The 21,223-nt window shown below is 40.4% G+C and overlaps 1 protein-coding gene across 1 annotated transcript; it reads left to right on the forward strand.

The window, feature by feature from the left end:
• Window positions 1-593: 593 nt before the first annotated feature.
• On the forward strand, window positions 594-20,881 carry LOC143019347 (sialate:O-sulfotransferase 1-like). Its single transcript, XM_076174985.1, has 7 exons — window positions 594-696; window positions 1,790-1,898; window positions 7,740-7,888; window positions 9,027-9,144; window positions 11,451-11,545; window positions 11,845-11,873; window positions 20,471-20,881. The coding sequence occupies exons 1-7, from the start codon at window positions 594-596 to the stop codon at window positions 20,879-20,881; spliced, it is 1,014 nt and encodes a 337-aa protein (XP_076031100.1).
• The last annotated feature ends 342 nt before the right edge of the window (window positions 20,882-21,223 follow it).

The raw sequence follows: 21,223 nt of genomic DNA on the forward strand, positions 1-21,223 counted from the left end.
ACCAGGTTCATACACACTTCCAAAAACCCACATCTCCCTTCCCAGCTTCACTTTCATCCACATCAACCTTGTGGAGAACAGTTGCACAAAATTCGTTTCACGGTGGTTGGCTGGGCGACTGAACTGACATCACAGCCCGTTGCGCGTGCGCAGCAGATGCTGCTGCCACAGGGCGCAAGTGGTCTGACTCTATCCTTTGAATTGTGAGAAGATAAAACTATAATTTTTCTATACAATGTCTTTTTATGCTTGGCCATAAATTCATTACCCAACCCAATATATTTCTACTAGAACGCCTATTATAGGCATGTAATTGATCAAGTTTTGTTATATAAAGTATGATTTTATAAGTTATACTATTCAGTAATAAAATTTACCATAAATGCTTATTTTGTTATGATTTTATTATAATTTTCATTTATTTTTACTAATGTTTTTTTATGTTGTTATAATTTCATTGTTATATTAATTCTATTTTTCTAGCCCACACATAGCCCCTTGTAACTACGGTTTGGTCAAGCTTCTTTTCTACTGACTGATTGTCCACAGCATTTATACGCCAAGGAATCCTCGTGGTGTTGTCCCTGAATGCGATGTTTCTGCTGTTTGTCATGAAGAACAAATCTCAATACCTGTTCCAACTAAGTCCATCATCCACGCCTCATTTGACCTCACAACAGGAACCACAGCGTCAAGGTGAGCTCTTCATCTGGAATAAGTGTAATGAGCAAAACAGGTAAAATAGTCCAGTCAATCTAGCAGAATTTATGGTCCATGATGGAAATAATTGGAACAGAAATTAAACGTACTGTATGATGTTCCTAATAATTGATTACATTGCATAACAACTGTAGAGAAAAACAGAAATGGTGGTGCATAATCCAGTCACTCTAGCAGAATTTATGGTCCATGATGGAAATAATTGGAACAGAAATTAAACCAACTGTATGATGTTCCTAATATTTGATTACACCACATAACAAATGTAGAGAAAAACAGAAGTGGTGGTACATGGGAAACATAAACATATTAAACATAAACACCAAACATAAACACCAAGCCGAGTAATATAATTTTCTGACTCTTAGAAAATAGATGTTTCTTGACGTTTGGGAGCCGTAATAGCAATAATAGGGCTACAGAGGTACTCAAGATACACGAAATAACAATGGACTCCACACCATAGTACTGTCACAACAAACCACCATACATAAACTGGTGCCGGGAAATGATCATGGCAGCGCGAAGCGGCCGTGCCGGGAAATACGATGCCGTGTTTTGGGTGTTCCGCCGGGTTTTAGAAGGCACGTAATTGTAGCCGATTTTTAGGTATCGCCAGGTCTTAGATTGCCGAGTTTGGGAGCTTCGACCTGTACTTCAAACGCCTAGTTTTGTAGATAAAGAGTGATTTTGTTAAGTACTGTGCTCAAAATAGTTCTAAATACAAAATAAAAGACAAAAAAGAAGAATGGAGCGTAGTCGAAAGGCATTTCTTTTTATAATTTCCTTCAAAAACATTTGCCAAATAAAACTAATAGAAAATAATCTTGTATCATCGTGTAGCTGAATAAATTAGCTTTTGAGTGATGTATCATAGTTTGAATTTTAATCTATATTAATGCGTTGAAAAAGAAAAAAATACACTTCCTTCAAATAAACATTTGCCAAAAAACAAAACAAAAAGCTAACAAAGAATAATTTGGGTTATGCCATCGTATAGCTAGATAAATTAGCTTTTGAATGATGGATCATAGTTTGAATTTAAATGCCCTAGATTTCCACCCTCCAGTCTTAAATCGTGAAGATCCCGAAGGAATCGAGCAAGGCGTGCGGCAGCTTAGACCCCTGAGATCATCTAGGAGCAAAATTCTTTGGCCTGAAGACCCAAACTGCAATAAGTAAGTACGGAATTGCTTCTTCCTCTTCCCGAAAGGATGTCACAGTGCTTATAATCTGGAATTAGCCACAATAGCACGCTTACACACAGAATCGACTGAGCTTCTGAGATGTGTTTTAATTAAAAGAGAGAGTGAATTCATGGTATTCTATCTGCCATGTTTGAAAGAGTTCCAGTTGCCATGAAAGTCGGAATGAGACTTTATTTTTTCTAGGAATTTGCAGGAACAGTTTGTGAGAGTGACTGGGTGGCAGTTTCTAAGACAGCTTTACACATCGACGCAGCCAGTTGCATGAAACCGATTGCACCTTCCCCATATTCAGTTGTCACACGTTTTTTATCTGCAAATCCACACCACCCACCTTGCCCTTGCAACATAGAGACTGCTACTACTTCACATGAAGTCATACAAAACAAGCTTACGATGTTCCTTACAATTACAGCACTTTTAAACTGCGTGCGATCGGGTTCATGCATCTAGTTGCGTCGGTGTACGAGCTGCCTTAAAATGGGTTTAAATATTCTCGACTGTGTCTCCGCCAACGCCACGGTGACCTCGCAATCGTGGTAGCGGTGTCGTGATGAGTGGTTTTCAAGATAGTATTCATCGATTAATGATTCATGATGAAAACCATCATGAGAACAACTCCCCTCACGACAACGCTGCCACAATTGCGTGATCATCATGGCGTTGTCGTAGACAACGTCGTGACTGTATAAACCAGTGTTTCTCAAACTTTTTTACACCAGGGTGCACCTATGAAGTAACCAAAACTTTGGGGCACATCATTGATTCTACCCCAAAAAAAGGAACTAGTTAATCACAAACTCCCACACATCATGTAAAACGAAAATATAAAAGATAAACGGAATAAAAGATAAATGGAAAGTATCAAAAGATCCGGATTGTCATTCAATAATCAGTTGAGAGGGAGGGGGGGGAGGGGGCATCAGAAATGACTCATTTGAATCCCCTACGAAAGAAACAGGGAAAGGATTATCCATGCCATTGCTTCTTAAAGATTAAGGAATTTACCTTTCAGTTCAAAATTTCAAATAGCGAAGAGTTGACGCTGATTATTAAACCACATTTTTGGTGTCTCTAAAATATATGAAAATTATAATTTTTTTTCTTCAAATACAAGCATATTTTATCAATTAAATCTTCCGTTATATTGCAGCGCACCTGGCTACTTTCCAGGGCGCACCGTTTGAGCGGACTAGCGGACTAGCTAGGTAAGACCACCCGCTCGCGCGGATCGGTATTTGTGGGAGGGGAAGAATGTCTGTAAGAAAATGAAAAGATAGTAGTGTAAAGAGGGCTATTGCCACCGGGCGATTAAGCGAGCGATCAGGGGCTGTTGGTGGTGGTGGCTCGGGAGAAATGGACAGGGAACTCGGACGGCGGCGCCGACGCCGGGATTACAATCACCAAAAAATCAGAAAATGGTAGGAGGCGTAGTAGTAGAAAAGGTGGAAAAACGGAAAAATCTTTAGTGGGAGGTAAACTGAAATGAGTAGATGTTGTATAAGAGAAAGTTAGAAAGGAAGCGAATTTTAGTCAAAGAAAAAGTGAGTGTATATGTTTGTGCGTGGGTCGTGGCTATGTTCGTGAGAGGTGTGTGTATGTATCTTACGGGAAGTGAGTAGAGTTCACTTCCCGCGTATAGAGCGCGTTCCTGTTTAGCCCCAATAAGGCCTGAGCTGTTCCTGCTTTTCCCCAGGTTGGGTTTGAGAGTCTGTAGAGTAGATCCAGTGGCGGTGCGAAGGGGGGCAGGCGGGCGGGTGTTGTATTATCTTTCTCCCTTCAATCACAACTCTGAAAGCAGAGAATTACGTGATTGGGAATTGTGTGTAAATGTCAGAAGTGTAAACCCGTTCGCCAGTGTCAGCGAAGAGGTCAGCGTTAGGTTGCGGGCCGGTTGGACAGAGAGGCTTCCGAATTCCTCTCTGTCGACCAGCCGGCGATTAGATAAGGGTTCTGATTAAGAGTTGGGTTGGGCCTCTGCTAAGCCAGCGAGCAAGTGTGCGTGTCCCTCTTTTCTTCCAAGCACTACTCTGAAAACAGAAAATTACGTGACTGGGAAATGTGTGTATTTGTCTTGGTGTAAACCCACCTGCCGACGTCAACGAAGAGGTCGGCCTGTGCCAGACCGGCAGCAGCAAAGGAGATATATCTCCTCGCCACCACCTGCCGGCGAAGGTTGCTGGGCGCTTGTTGAGTGAGCTGGAGTGGAGAGACGTCCGACCTCTAGGAGCGCTGAGTTGATTCCACCACACGGGATTTCATATACTATGTTGTTTTTATTTAAGGTTGGGTCTTGTTTCTTGATTATAAGGTCAGGGTGTGGTCAGGGTGTGGTGTTAAATTTAAAGTTTACAAGAAACCGACGAATAAGAATGGCTTCATTCATTACTACAGTGCACATGATAGGAGGACAAAGACTGGTGTGGTGATAGGTCTGTTCTTGAGAGCGTTTCGTATTTGCAGTGACGAATTTTTAGCGGATGAAATAAGAATGATAAAAACGACTTTTGAAGGACTCAAATACCCCAAAGGATTACTTTGCACCCTGGAGGAGAAGGCCCGTAATATACTACGCAACAAAAGAGAAAAATCCAACACTAAGTATTGGGTGGTCCCAAATTCCAGTCTAACGAGAGACCTAGAAAAAATCTTATCGTACTCCAACATTCGTCTTGCGACTTCTACAGGTACGAAAGTGAAGGACCTTATAATCAAGAAACAAGACCCAACCTTAAATAAAAACAGCGTAGTATATGAAATCCCGTGTGGTGGATGTGATAGGAAATACATCGGTGAAACTAGCAGGGGCTTAGACACCAGAATAAAAGAACACCAAGCAGATGTTAGACACCACAGGGTTAGCAGTGCGATAGTTAACCATGTCGACGAACGAGGCCATCTACCGAAATGGGACAAGGCAAAAATTCTTATGGATAACATCACACGGCAAGAAAGAAAGGCGATGGAGTCCGTTTTTATCAACATCCATGATAACATCAATAAGAGGACTGTGGATTTAATATGGGCTAAAGCAACAGCACGCTTTATCATCATGAACAATATACACAGAGCCCCTGATCCAGACGGACATTTCAGCCACGCGACGACCAACAGGCGGATAATTGGTCCACCCGCTGCGATGACTCGTCACACCGACAGATGACGTCGATTGGGGGGACCAACCTGACACATTACCACGTTCCTCTGTTATGCTAATTATATATTGTTAACTTGACTTCAAACTATTCCTCTGAAGAAGCCACTCAGGCGAAACTAGTCAGGAATAAAAGTATTTCCCTCAGCCCGTGTTCCCTTTACCTCCTATCCACATTATTGTTATTATTATTCTTGTTATTATTATTATTATCATTATCATTATCATTATCATTATCATTATCATTGTATTATCATTATCATTGTTGTTATTATTGTCATTGTCATTGTCATTGTCATTGTCATTGTCATTGTTATTGTTATTGTTGTCATCGTTATTGTTGTTGTTGTCATTGTCATTGTCATTGTCATTGTTATTGTTATTGTTGTTGTTGTTATTATTATTATTATTATTATTATTATTATTATTATTATTATTATTATTATTATTATTATTATTATTATTATTATCATTATTATTATTATCATTATTATTATTATAATTATTATTATTATCATTATTATTATTATAATTATTATAATTATCATTATTATTATCATCATTACTATTGTTATAATTATCATTATTATCATTATCATTATTATCATTATCATTATTGTTATTATTGATTATTATTATTATTGTTATTATTATTATTATTATTAATTGTTATTATTATCATTAATTGTTATTATTATCATTAATTGTTATTATTATTATTATTATTATTATTATTATTATTATTCATTATTATTATTCATTATTATTATTATTATTATCATTTATTATCATTATTATTTATTATCATTATTATTTATTATCATTATTATTTATTATCATTATTATTTATTATCATTATTATTTATTATCATTATTATTTATTATTATTATCATTATTATTATTATTTATTATTATTATTATTTATTACTATTATTATTTATTACTATTATTATTTATTACTATTATTATTTATTACTATTATTATTTATTACTATTATCATTATTATTATTATTTTTTATTATCATTTATTATTATTATTATTATTTATTATTATTATTTATTATTATTATTTATTATTATTAATTATTATTATTATTTAATTATCATTATTTATTATTATTATTATTTATTATTATTATTATTATTTATTATTATTATTATTATTATTATTTATTATTTATTATTATTATTATCTATTATTTATTACTATTTGTTGTTATTACCATTTATTATTATTATTTATTATTATTATTATTATTATTATTATTTATTATTATTATTTATTATCATTATTTATTATCATTATTTATTATCATAAATTGTTATCATTATTTATTATCATTATTTATTATCATTATTTATTATCATTATTTATTATCATTATTATCATTATCATCATTATCATCATTATCATCATCATTATTATTATTATTATTATTATTATTATTATTATTATTATTATTATTATTATTATTATTATTATTGTTATTGTTGTTGTTGTTGTTGTTGTTGAGAAACACTGGTATAAACCCAAACTAATAAGGGCAGTTTTGTCCATTCCTGATTTGGGGAAGTGGAGGACAATGGCTTCTCTCCAGGCGGTTGGGAGGTCGCCTTCCGTCCATATTTAGATCAAGAAGCTTAATACGAAGAAGTCGCATTTAGATGTGCCATATCATCCCATAGTTTATTGTCTAGGACAGGAACAACCGTTTTGCTTTTGGAACCGTGGTATTCCGTTTTTGTGAAGGAGTGTGGTGTAAAATCTAGTAGTGGCGTTCGAAAATAGTCTTTCGGGATGTAAATGTGTGTAGATAGACATGGGAGACATTATTTTTGCTGTTGTTTCGGCCATTTGGGAAGTTGAGGATATGGTTTGACCACAAATTTAGAAAACAGAGGGGAGTATAATCGTTTGAGTGGAGCTACTAGTAACCAATGGATAATGGAATTATTTGTAGACAGTTAATTCCTGCAATATTTAATTTTACGTTTTTCGTAGTTATTGCATAAACTAATTATGAAATGTCCGTACAATAATATTTGATATGCATTTGGAATTTCTGCATGTATACCTCCTCGAGATTCTCGGTGTTGATGGCTTAGAATTAAAGTGAATTGTGGTTGATACTTGGGTGCAAATGTGGCAGGAAAAGGTGGAGTGGAGGTGGAGATAGAATGTAGATTGAGAGAAGCGAGTAAATGTCTTGGTGGATTAAAAAGTGTAATAAGGAATAGACATTTGGGAATGGATGCTAAGAGGAGACTGTATGCAGGAGTGATTGTGCCAACAGCACTGTATGGGGCAGAAACATGGAACATAAGAGAGGAAGAGAGAAGGAGTTTGAATGTGTTTGAGATGAGGTGTCTGAGAAGTATGATAGGGATGGAATGGGTGGGAATGATTTTATGCCTTTTTCTTTTTGGTTACCTCCCTTGTAAGGGTGAAAAAACTCTTGGTATATGTATGTGGTTGATAAATGTAAATCTGTTCACTGGGACCCATTCAGTGTTGTGTGTGTATATACATACATATATACATACATATATATATATATATATATATATATATATATATATATATATATATATATATATATACATATATATGTACTTATCTTGCCGGAAACCCTCACTTTATTACTTTGATTGCTGCAGGTATGATATTGATTTTGGCAACGATTTACCTCACACGGTGCTGCTGTCCTACCCTCGATCAGGCAACACATGGACCCGCTACCTCATTGAGGCCGCCACTGGGATCTACACAGGGTCAGTGTACCACAATGGTATGCTTTACAGAACAGGTCAGTTGACACAACCAAAGGAATCGAAAGACCGTGGTTTGAGGGAAAGACATCAAGGAGTGGGGAGTGGCTGGGAGTACAAGCACAGGATTGAAGAGAATTGAGGAACCATCCAAAAGCGGTTATGAGACACCGCATGGCTCAAAAAACAACAGCGCAAGGCCCTGTTCACTAGTTGGACCGCGGCGGTTCAATTACAATATAAGTCAATGAACGCGATCACACACAACCGCGCAATTTTTCCTTGACTATGCGGTAACACCCGCCACGGTTTCCGCGCGGTTGAAACCGCTAGTGTGAACGGGGCCTGAAAGTAAGAGTAAGGCCCTGTTCACACAAGCTGTTTCAACAGCCACTTTTTAAACCGCAGCGATTCAATTACAATGAGGCGTTCACGCACTTTCGGGCAGTTATTCCTTGACTATGCGGTACCGCCCTGGTTTCCGCACAGTTCAAACCGCTAGTGTGAACAGGGCCTAAGGGGGTCGAATAAATGCAGAGTCACTCAGCACTGCCCGCTTCAGCACTGTCCTTTGTCTTTCTAGTGATAAGATATTAGTTATCGGGAGTTGGACCGCTTAGACCTAACTGCAAGGGACGCTAGGGTCGGGTTATGAAATGCTGTACAAGAGTGATCTCTGATACGATAACCCGAACCCCTTTATCACGGCGACACAACATGCAGTCTTGACCAACAGCCCTTATCTCAGCTCTCTGTTGAAGAAAAAACAACACCTGGAGTTTAGTACAACAGTGTATCTAGCACAGTCAAAGAAAAACCTCTTAAGTTGTTGAGGTCAACTGCATGCCGTAAAATGGAAAAAGCTAGTATTATCTTATAGAAAAACATGTTAAATTTAACATTATGATAAACTGGGTCAGTTTGTTCCTGTTAGGCGGAAGTCTGCCGCAACGTTGTAGTCAACTTGACCCACTGGTACATAGTAATATACCAAACATCCCTCTCGATATGCATACGCCACTTCCCAGATTATTAAAGTATTTTTTCTAAACAGAAATGTACAGTGTTAATGCATCTTCTTAGTTATTGATTAATGTTATTAGTTATTAATTTTACAGTATTGATGTATATTTACGTGAAGGCAACAGCATCGCATAATGTTGTCAATCCTTACAGGGTTCCTGGGAGAGAAAGAGAGCTGGAATGATAGAACCACGATTGTGAAAAAGACCCACATTCCTTTTCACGTGACATCCAGCGATTCGGTTATTATGATTATAAGGAACCCAGCCAGGTAAAGTGACAGAAGGAGCTGCCCCTGGGATTGCCTGCTTCTACTAAAGTTGCTGTTGGTGGTAGCGGTGGTGCCATTGTCGTTCCTGCTGCTGCTGTTGTTGTTGTTGCTGTTCTTGATGTTGTTGTTGTTCTCCTCCTTGTTGTTGTTGTTGTCGTTTCCTAGACTGGCAGAGCAGTCCCCTCTCCCTAATGAACGCCACGGCCGGAATAGGTTTTCCCCTCAAATCCCTTATATGTTGTTGGCGTACGTGATTGTTTATAATGCAGTCTTCCACAATGTGTTGTATAGTATGGGACGAAGTGTTGCACCCTGGACAGTTGTCTGCGATGCGGTCATCCAGCCTCTTCTGGTAGCTTAGAAGTGCTGGATGGTGGCCACACCGCAATCTGGCCAGGTGGACTCTGTCCATTAGAGGAAGAGAGGATTCAGAGGGATGGATGTCAGGGGGTCTGGCATACAGCAATGTATTGTCTTTCAATTTGTTGATGGAGCAGTTAGCGATATGATTATGAATATGTTTCTGGAGGAAGAGAAGAGATTAGTTGTGTGATATATGTATTTGGGTGTTGTTTTGATGTTTCTTATCATGTATGGGTGTTCTGCTATGTAGAATAGTGGATGTGTTGTGTTTGTGGAGGCTGCGGCAAGCGTTTGTGTGCCTCTCATGTTAGGTGATCCTTGAGATTTGAGGACTTTAGTTTCATGGTGTAAATGGTCTGTAGGTTTTGTATTTGTGTAGCCTGTAATTGTCTTCAGGGCTTTGTTTTGAATGGTCTGTAGGGTGTTGTAGTGTGTCTTAGTGAGATTAAGGGCTCATGGGAGGCTCGTATAATTCATCACTGAGCATATACTTTGTATACTGTAGTTGTAGTTTCTTTGTTTTGTCCGAATGTTCTTCCTACAATTGATTTAAGCGCGTTAAGTCTAGGTGTGCATTATATCCTTTTGTTTGTGATGTGTCATTTGAATGACATGGATGTATCGTATGTTACGCCAAGAATCTTGGGTGTATGTATATGTGGTATGAGTGTGCTGTTGATAGACATGGTAGGTATCTATGTTCCGATGACCTATTGGTGAGAGCTATGGCTGTATATTTGGTTGAGGCTTTTTTTTATTCTATTTGTAGTGAACCAGGTGTTAAGGTGTTGAAGTATGGTTGTAGTATTTTTGTGGCTTTGTCTACATTACAGTGTGTGCATTTAATTGTTATGTCGTCTGCGTAAGAACAGATTTGTGTTTCTGAGGTGTGGGTATATCGTGCATGTATAATTGGAAACTGGTATGTTATAACACATTTGTAAAAGTTCACTATAAACCCACTATCGGAGAAATAATAACGGAAAATACAGGGAAACTGTATATTTCGACTACTATCTGTAGTCCTCTTCAGCAGAATTTAAGCATTCTGCTGAAGAGGACTACAGATAGTAGTCGAAATATACAGTTTCCCTGTATTTTCCGTTATTATTTCTCCGATAGTGGGTTTATAGTGTGCATGTATAAATTAAAGTGTGGGAGGTTGAACTGAACCCTGTGGTACTCCGTTCCTAAAGTTTCTGGTGAACGATGATTGGCCATTATATGATACATAGGCATTTCTACATGCTAGATAATTGGCCAGCCATCTTTTGGTATTATTGTCTATGTCTGTGTTATATACTTTGAGAGATTGTCACGGGGGATAGCATCGAAAACTTTACTAATTCCTAGTGTGGGAGCTTATATGAATTGATGCCATCGAAAGATCTATGTGTGAGGTTTTTCAGGAAAGTGTTTGTGGAGTGTAGTGGTTTAAAACCGTGTTGTGATTGAGCAAGGGGGTATGCGGTGTAGCCTAACAAGCTGTAGTATGAGGCGTGTGGATAGGTTTTCATGATCTCATCATGCCCCTCCCCCCCTCCTCCTCCGCCATGCTACGCTACTGGTATAATTGTTTCACAGCTACAGCTACGTTAAATGGATAATATGATGCTTTATGAATTTATGTTGCAGTCCTTAGGTGATGTTAATATGCGTGTGAGTGTGTGTGTGTGTGTGTGTGTGTGTGTGTGTGTGTGTAAACTCGCTCCTTCTGCTGCACAACTCATTGCATGATATCCCTTTCTCGTATACCTCCTCCTCATATTACTTATAATTATTTCCTCAATCTTAATCTTTATATTCTTCGTTTCCATCCTTCTCATATTCTTTCTTTTTTCTACTCCTTCTCCTCTCTGACCTGGTCTCTGTTATTGTTGGAGCCGTCGCGGGCCACTGCAAGATACTTTTTATCTTTAACAGTTGTGTAATGTCACCCACAGAGCTTGTATCTCTCTTTTTAACTACAAGAGCAGCAAGGCGGATGACATCATGAAGTTTAAGGACACCGTACCTGAGCCGCAATTCTCTTCTGAAAGTACGTGAGTATAAAGATTGCAACTAGCGTGAACTAAAACGTACAACAGTTATTACTAATGTAAACACCTACCCCTTCGCTGCTTTAGGTGGCAAATTGCAACCAAATGAATCTGTCTAGCGTTATTAAATGGAATAAAATTATTGTTATCTACTGATAGCAGACCGAATATAAGGGAAATACTAGTACAACATTTCGCTTATTAGAGCTTGATCAAGTACATGGAATATAGACTACCTAGGAAAGACCACCCGCTCATGGTACATTCTTTTTATTGTAAATTTACATCTGTATAACAGGCGAGCGGGCCCATAGCCCGCCACTGCAGGCTTGTTTCATTACGCCCTTTTGGGCGTGTCTTTCAGTCAAAAACAGATAGATAAGTTGATACATACATACATACATACATATACCAAAGGCTTTTCCCCTTACAAGGGAGGTAGCCAAAAAACAAAGGCATAAAAAACACTCCCACCCATTCCATCCCCACATACTCCGCTTCTATCCACCCCCTTCCCTCCCTCTTATCTTGGCTCTTCCTGAATGACGGTCATCCCTGCATCTCGCCCACTGTCCTGGGTCAGAAACAATGTCGCAAAACACAGCACATTCACAGCAAGGCTGCTTCATTCAATCGGCGACTCCCCCTCTACGTCTCCTCATGCAGAAATGGAGAAGACGGGGAGAAATCCCTTCGGGTTGCGTCAAAATATCATCCACACATACTTCCCTCACCCCCACCCACTCCCCTTCATGCATCACAGCAATCATACATACACAACCATTCTCCATTCACCCCTGTCTTCTGCCCTCTCTCGCCCTTACTCAACAGACATTCCCTTCTTTCCAAATACCCCTTTTACCCCATCCATCCATCTCATCCTTGGTCGCCTCCTCATGTTTACTCCTACCTCTGCCTTCCACACCTCTTTTACTAATCTTTCTTCATTCATTCTTTCCATGTGTCCAAACCATCCCAATGTTCTTTCATCCACCCTATCTCCCAACTCCCTTTCCACGTTCGTTCTCCTCTTCACTTCCTCGTTTCTCACGCTATTCAGCCTAGTAACCCCTATCATAATTCTCAGACACCTCATCTCAAACACTTTCAAACTCTTCTTCTCTTTCTCTCTTATGTTCCATGTTTCTACCCCCATATGGCACAATCACTCCTTTATACAATCTCATCTTAGCATCCTTTCCCAAATGTCTGTTTCTCATCACACATTTTAATCCTCCAAGGCATTTACTTGCTTCTCTGAATCTACATTCTACCTCCACCTCCATTCCTCCCTTTCCCGCCACGTTCGCACCCAAAAAACTAAGGCTATCCACTTCCTCCAGTCTTCCTTAATACTTACTTGCAGTCTGCTGCAAATTTCTCCCCTTGTACATCTCATCACCTTACTTTTACCCACATTTATCTTCGACTTCCTTCTTTCGCACACCCTCCCAAACGAGGTGGAGGCGCGAGGCGCGCCACTTCCACCAGCACACTTCCATTTTGTTGTGCCTTCCGGACGAGGAGGGCGTCCCTGGCTTTCCTGCTTCGTTCAATGTCCACATCCGACATGCTATGCCTCAGTTCCGTGATGGCGGGATAAGACAGCAAGTAGTGGACCAAAAAACTACTTGTGTGGGAACCACAGCGTTCGCACTGCCGCTCGAGGATGTCGTCCCGTAGCTCCTCCCGTGTTCAGTATCTGATACGCAAGCGATGCAGGGTGACCTGGACCACCCTGGTTTGTTGTCGGTCGGCTCGAAGGGGCTGGTAGGCGATGGATCTTGCAAACTATACCGCCAGCCTCGATGAATTCTCTTGTTCCTGACGTTCTGCAGCGATCCTTCGGGCAGCAATGTACCGGGCCAGTGCCTTGCATTGCTGCAATCTGGGTAGTACGTCGCTGCTGATGTCGGGCATTCTGGTGGCCGCACGTGCCGCCTCGTCAGCAGCCTCGTTACCTCTTAGTCTCACGTGACTTGGGGTCCAATTGAGCCGCACCCGTCGACCATCTGCAGCTAGGTTCTGGGTGTGTGCCAATGTGGAGGTACATAAATCTCTGAGAATAAATGGGAAGATACGGGGAGCGGGAGAATGTCAATGAAAACTGGGAGGATAGGGATTAACTGTCCGTGTGCCAGAGGGCATTCGTGCATAGCCGAATGCAAAAAGTGGAAGAAATAAGCTGAGGGAACATTTGTCCACTGTTGATGGACAAAACCAAAAGAGGGAAAAGGAGTGTAGAGGGCAGCTAGTTGTACGGGGTGGCTGAATAAAAAAATATATTAATTGTTCAAAGAAATTTTATAAAGCACGGACAGCGTGTGTACACTTCGAAGACGTTAACAACACTGGCGTCCTCTGGGGCACGCCGCTAATTCGCGGGCAACATAAAAAAAAATAAATAAAAAAACGAACGCATGGTTCGATTACAAGAATGTACAATAATTATAATACATATATATTAATAAATAAAAACAACGGGAAATATACATAAAAATACAAGAAAGGTTACCATTACATAGCTCGGCCACCACCACTCGGGGACCCCACCGAGCAAACAAAAAGAAAAATTGGATGACCGAGACTGGAGAAAAAAAAAGAGAGAAAAAAAAAGAAAAGAAAAAAAAAGAGAGAGAGGGAACCCACACACCACAATCACAAAAGCGGCACAAGAAAAGTGTGGGACGAAATGTGTCAACAGCATACCCTATACATTAACACAACATGAATACAATATAAACACAAGAGATACACAAAAGGAAATGGATAGTAGTACAAGAAATATATACAGTAACTATACAAATACAAGAATACACAAAAGAACTGGCGCCAGTGAAAACCCGCAAAAACACAGCAGTTCCCGGACGTCCGGGACATGATACTTAATAGCTAAACATTACAAAATACAATTCAAGACATTACACTTCAGAGCTAAACAATAGTTACACATTATACCTAAGAAAGGGACACAAAAATGGTAAACATCACAAAGAATACATCATGAATACATCATATGCAATACACAAATAAAGTTTAAGTAGGCACAGGACCCCTTGACCGAAGATTATAATTATAAGGGGTAGATATACAAGGCATAGTACGTACTGGAGACACTGGGGGAGGCTGGATAAATGCAGGGATAGACACTTTTGTAACCTTAAGCCTATCCGCGTGTAACACCTCGCTCAGTCCCTGTGAAGGATCAAAGATCCTGAACTTATTAGGATGTAACTGTTCCGTTACCAAAAGGGGACCTGCAAATCTACAATTGAGCTTAGATTGGCGGTCAGGCATGCTTTTATACACATGATCACCAACAATGATGGTTACAGGCTTTGCACGAACATGTTGGTGTTTCAACATTTCGGCCTTGGAAACAACAAGTTTGTCCTTGACAGAGTCATAAATGGCATGCATCGCGTGACTCTGGAGTTGACTATAGTCATCAAAATTGTAGAGGGGACGAGCAGGGCTGTCAAGCACATCATAGGGGAGCCGTTTTTCAACTCCAAAAATGACATAATGAGGCGTTTTGCCTGTAGAAACATTAATAGTGCTATTAATACAAGCACTGACATGGGGAAGCCAATCTTCCCAAGACTCATGAAAATTACTAGCAACATGTCTTACTATCTCTAGAATTTTCCTGTTCGTCCTCTCGACAAGACCATTGGACGCCGGATGATAAGCAGTCACGAACGTCTGTGTGATGCCGTAACGTTCACAAATACTAGCCAAAACCTCATTCCTAAATTCCGTCCCATTGTCACTTAGGAGCACCGAAGGAGTAGTGTATGGACACAAAACATGAGAAACTAAAGCATGGGCTACAACTAGTGCAGACTTGTTACGCAAGGGAGCTAATATTACAAAACGACTAAAGTGGTCCACACACACAAGGACATACACAGAACCTTGAGTGCTACGAGGCAGTTGCAAAAGGTCTATAGCCACAGTCTGAAAAGGGCGAGAAGGAGTAGGGTAATCTAAGATGGAAGCAGTGCTCGTAGAACCTTTGTTCTGGGCACAAGAACTACACCGGGCCACATGAGAGGTAATGTCCAGTCGCATTTTAGGCCTGGGTGACCAGCCAGAGGGGCATCATGACGGGAACTAGAGACTTAGGGATCACTAGCTGTGCCACATCTTGCTCAAATACTTCCACATTACGAATGAGAACCTTGTCTTGCAGGGAAAATTGGGACAGAGGTACTGGTAAAGCTGGTAAGGTGGAATCATCACCAGACTCCAAAGCATAAATGACCGCAGACCAAACAGGGTCTTCACGTTGAGATTTGGCCAGATCTTGCAGGGAAAAGTTAGGAATCACTGTAACAGCAGCGACAGGGATATTACGTGAAAGTACATCAGCAACGTTGTTCGCACGCCCCGGGATATGTTTAAGGGTTGGATTGAATTCCTCGATCGTGAGGAACCATCTGGCTAGACGGCCTGAAAGATTTTTGCCTGTGAAAAACTGAGTGACAGTAGTGTGGTCCGTGTAGACTGTAATAGGATATCCAAAAATTATATCACGGAAATGCTTTAAAGCCCACGCCACTGCCAGGGCCTCTAAATGAGTAACAGAGTAACGGGACTCAGGCTTATTAAGAATGCGACTAGCATATGCAATAACATGAGGTCTACGCCCGTCTACTTGTTGCATGAGCACAGCTCCAACGCCTGTACCAGAAGCATCTGTACAAATTGTAAAGGGAAGACTGTAATCAGGGAAGGCCAACACAGGCGCTGCAGTAAGAGCAAGCTTTAAGGAATCAAAACTATTTCGATGAACATCACGCCACTGGAAGGAAGAGTCCTTCTTGAGAAGGCGAGTGAGAGGAGAAGCAATTGAAGCAAAGTCTTTAATGAATGCACGATAGTATACTGCAAGTCCAAGGAAGGAGCGTACATGTTCAACTGTCTTCGGTATAGGGAAGTCCCTCACCACCTTGATTTTATCACCTGTGGTGTGGATACCATGTTTGTCTACAACATGACCTAGGAATTGGATACTAGACTTGAAAAAGGAACACTTGGGTAAGTTGAGTTTCAACCCAGCTTCAGCAAAACGTTGCAAGACCATGGGCAACTTAGTAAAGTGGCTTTCCACATCTTTGGAAATTAAAATCAAATCATCCAGGTAAACAAAAAGTTCATTCCCAACTAAGCCATGAAAAATGGAGTTAACTAAGCGCTGGCAAGTCAAAGGAGCATTCAGCAAACCCATAGGGCAACGAAGCCATTCATAGTGCCCACTGGTAGTCGAGAAGGCCGTGACTTCACGAGACTTCTCCTCCAGGGGTATCTGCCAAAAACCTGCTTTTAAATCTAAGGAGGTGAACACCGTATTACCAATGCCAATGGACTGAAGAAGGTCGCTTAAGAGAGGCAGAGGATAATGGTCTGGAATAGTGACCTCGTTAACTCTCCTGTAATCAACAACTGGACGAAAAGATCCATCTTTCTTAGGCACCAGGAGAAGAGGCGAGTTCCACTCTGAGTGGGACTCCTGTACAACGTCTTCACGCAATAAGTCATCAACCAAGGACTGGACTATAAGCCGACGAGAGTGAGGTAGCCTGTAAGAGGGGACGTAAACAGGACGAGTACCTGGCTGAAGATCAATTCTATGAGCTACACGGTCCGTAACCCCTAACGGATCACCTGGCAAAGCCAAAGCCTGACGGTGAGCAACTAACAGTTCAAGGAGACAAGGCGTCTCCTCAGGAAAATCAATCTAGCCTACAAATGTGGCAAATTCAGAAGCTAAGTGAACAGGGTCACGTGTTGGAGGAGACTGTAGTACAGAAGCTGCTATAATAGGCGAGTCCTGGAAAGTAGCAACGTGTACCACCTCAAAGGAGCCTAGGTGACTGCCAGGAGAGAGAGAGGAATAGGAGCACCTGTGACGTTGGTTACCATCGCCGTGGTAACATGATCCTCGCGAATAGTGGAGAGAGTTCCTTCTAATGCAAGGCGACGAATACGAACAGAGTCAGGCAAAGAGAGAACGTCAGACCCTCTAGGGGCACTTGAAATGCGCACCGGAACACGAACAGAACTTGAAGGTCCAATAAGATGCTCCTCTATAACAACAGCAGCACAATGAGAAGCAGGGTGAAAACGCTTAGAAGCTGGTGAGGGCAAATGCGCAGACTGAGCAAGCACAGTAGAATCACAAACAGAAACTGGCCTATCGGATGCAGGGATATAAAAATTGCAGAAAGTCACACACGACGACTAGGAGAAATATCTATACCATGAACTGTAAGAGCATCAATACCCAAGAGACAGTCACACTTAAGGGCAATACCAGAAACAACAACGAAAGTGACTTGGAAGACTGTAGCATGCGAGGGAAACTGCAAGGGAAGACAAACAGATCCAAAAACAAGCAAGGGAGAACCTTGCACAGAATGCAAATTATTACAAAAGGGAGATAAAGGGAGATTATACAATTCCCGTAGAGCAAAATAACCCTTTCTACTTAAGAGACTACATTTTGCACCAGTGTCTACAGTGACAGAGAGAGGCGTATCCCTAGTAAGAAATTGGAAGGTAAGTAATTGAGAAGACTCAACAGCCACAAAGGGAATCATTTGAGACCGAACATTACTGGTCAAATCTTTGGGGTGTGAAACAAGCGCTGGGGAAAATGGGATTGACGAGGCTGTTGAGAAGTCTCATCCCTAAGTCTCAAAAACTTGAAACATTGATCAGTCGAGTGTTTACAATGACCATGGATATGGCAATAAATGAGTCTACCTTGAGGTTCTACTCTAGAAAGGTCATGCGACATATTAGAAGAAACAGTAGGTACACTCCTGCGAACAGGGGACTGTCTTGACTTGTGTACCTGACGCCTACGGCGGTAACAAAATTCACTTGAATGACCAGACCTGTTACAAAAGGTACATGTAAGGAGAGGGGGGGTAACTGTAGATTGAGGGGAACTATGAGTAGGAACTGTAGACTGAGAGGGCTGAGGAGAACAAGGGACATGGGCGTGTTGATGAGCATTGCTAATACACAAAGAACTAGAAGGTACTTCCCCTAGTTTACAGGAAAGCCTTGTCGCAAAAGACAACAGAGTCTCATTAGTCTTATACTGGAGGGAAGATGCAGCTCTTCTCTCAAAAGGCATCAGAAAAAGGATAAAAAAAAGCCAAAATAAGGCGAAACCTATCAAGAGTGATAGTGCTCTTATCCACCCAGTATGAGGGGGATAAGGAATCTACTGCAACAACAATCATACTGGCCTGAGCTTGTGCACACCTATAGTCAAGCGTACCCAGTCGGGATACGAGGGTATCAGCCAGCTTGAAACACCACTGGAAAGAGTTGCCACCAGGGGTATCTGAAAATATTTTAATGAAATTAGATTCGAAGATGTCATAATTATAATCCAAAGACTTTGGATCTAAGCACGACGCTGACAGCAACTCAGAGGCCAGATAATGTGGCACAAACTGGGACCTCACAAAGGAGATGTTTTCAGGCCCAGTCGAAACATTGGAGTTCACTATGGCATCTTCGCATTGGCGAATAAAATCTATCGCCATATAATGGGGATCTTGGCCTGAACATTTAATAACAGAGGGTTCTTGATGGAGCAGTGTAAGGCGCTTTGCCATTGTTTCAGATGGTATTTGGGGACTTATAAAAGATGGCACCTTTGGCTCAGACATAGCAGAAGGAAGGCAAAGTAGCTTTACTCCACTACGTAATAACATTTACGATAACAACAGAAAAATTACACATTTAACATTAATTATTACGACCGCTTTACAAAACACAAGCCAATTTACAGGAAAATGAATCCACCTAGGCTGTCGGTCGTAAACAATGTCCAGCACAAAAAAAAAAAAAAAAAAAAAAAAAAAAAAAACACGTGACGACTGTCGGCAACAGTCAGTAATCAGTTCATTCTCAAAACTGGTCGTGAGGACCATTACTTACTAAAAGTTATTCAGCCTGTAACCTGAAAACGAGAAGGAGAACAGGGACAAAAGGCACACGTAAATATTTTTGTTTGCCGGCCGGCCACGAATGTTCCGAGTATGCTAACTCACTTTTGAAGATTTGAGAGTACTTGTTGAATGTTCACGCGGCACTAAACGAGTTCACACAATATAAAATGGTTTGTTCGCTGCCACCATAATAATGTACGGATTGGCTGAATAAAAAAATATTAATTGTTCAAAGAAATTTTATAAAGCACAGACAGCGTGTGTACACTTCGAAGACATTAACAACACTGGCGTCCTCTGGGACACGCCGCTAATTCGCGGGCAACATAAAAAAACGAACGCATGGTTCGATTACAAGAATGTACAATGATTATAATACATATATATTAATAAATTAAAGCAACGGGAAATATACATAAAAATACAAGAGAGGTCACCATTAGATAGTGATGGTTTCCCAATAATTTATCAGGAATTAGAAGTAAAGGAATCTATATACCTAGTACTCTATCAACCACCTGTAGAAGGATTAGTATCTTTATTGGTGTTCTCTTAAACTTTTTTTTTTGTTATAGCTAATTAGTAAACACATCTTAACATGACACATGTCCCACTATTGTGTATTTATTTGACTTGTTCAATAAATAATACAAAATAGATGACAGTCATTACAGCATCTTGCTTAGGTGCTTATCTAAATGATTCTTAAAAAAATATATATATATTAAATAAAATAAGAGGCGTTATTAATGAGCTTTTTTAGTCACGCCCTGATCACTTTTGCTGAAAAGCACTAAGAAAAAATGCAGTTGATTTATTTGTGTCATTCCTAAATGATATACGAAGTGTATATCGTTAATTGAAATATTAAAGTTTAATTGTTTGTATGAGTTTAACAGTTTCGTTTAACTCTCTTGATATTATATGTATCCTATTAATTTTATTCAGTCAAAGGGACTCCCCAATCTCAATCTCCCAGAACTTGAGAGACTAAACCTTCGTTCTTTCTCCACAGAGTTCCACCTTCACGCCAATGGGTGCCCAGTGTGGTGGCGGGAGGTGGCTTCTGCAGGCCTGAGAGCCCGGCGCCTCCTCCCAATATATTACGAGTACCTTCGAGAAGACCCCATTCCTAAATTGCTACTCATTCTCCGTTTCCTGGGGATGGAACCTGACGAAGGGCGACTGTCGTGTCTGAAAAAGCACTTGGATGGGGAGTATAAAGGCAACCAGCTCACTATTGATCCTTACACCCCCGAGGAGAAACTGGCCTTTGACAATGCCATCAACTTCGTGAATACAAGTCTACAGAAAAGGGGCTTCGATCGTCTTCCTGACTATTCCCTCTATCGTAATTAAAGCAAACCCTGTGAACATCCTATATAGTGTTCTACACAAGTATGTACCCTTACAGAAAATTAGACCAGTCTAGAGGTTCTCTAAGGAGGTGTCCTGTACCCCTTACAGAAAATTAGACCAGTCTAGGGGTTCTCTAAGGAGGTGTCCTGTACCCATTACAGAAAATTAGACCAGTCTAGGGGCTCTCTAAGGAGGTGTCCTGTACCCCTTACAAAAAAATTGACAGGTCTAGGGGTTCTCTAAGGAGGTGTCCTCTTGCTGACTACCCTCTGATGTAACGACTGAACCCTTGGAGACAGACCGCTTCTCTTGTCTTTCTTTTGTGTGAACTGACATGCACGG

This window comes from Oratosquilla oratoria, chromosome 37, assembly GCF_046742065.1.
Source record: "Oratosquilla oratoria isolate Oo_2021 chromosome 37, ASM4674206v1, whole genome shotgun sequence".
Lineage (NCBI taxonomy): Eukaryota > Metazoa > Arthropoda > Malacostraca > Stomatopoda > Squillidae > Oratosquilla > Oratosquilla oratoria.

What these genes read in the sequence shown, in the direction of transcription:
- LOC143019347 (XM_076174985.1), top strand. Translation starts at nt 594, where the DNA reads ATGTTTCTGCTGTTTGTCATGAAGAACAAATCTCAATACCTGTTCCAA. An exon ending in ATTATAAGGAACCCAGCCAG is followed by an intron (nt 9,145 to 11,450) that starts GTAAAGTGACAG and finishes TGTCACCCACAG; the next exon opens with AGCTTGTATCTCTCTTTTTA. An exon ending in CCCATAGCCCGCCACTGCAG is followed by an intron (nt 11,874 to 20,470) that starts GCTTGTTTCATT and finishes AATTTTATTCAG; the next exon opens with TCAAAGGGACTCCCCAATCT.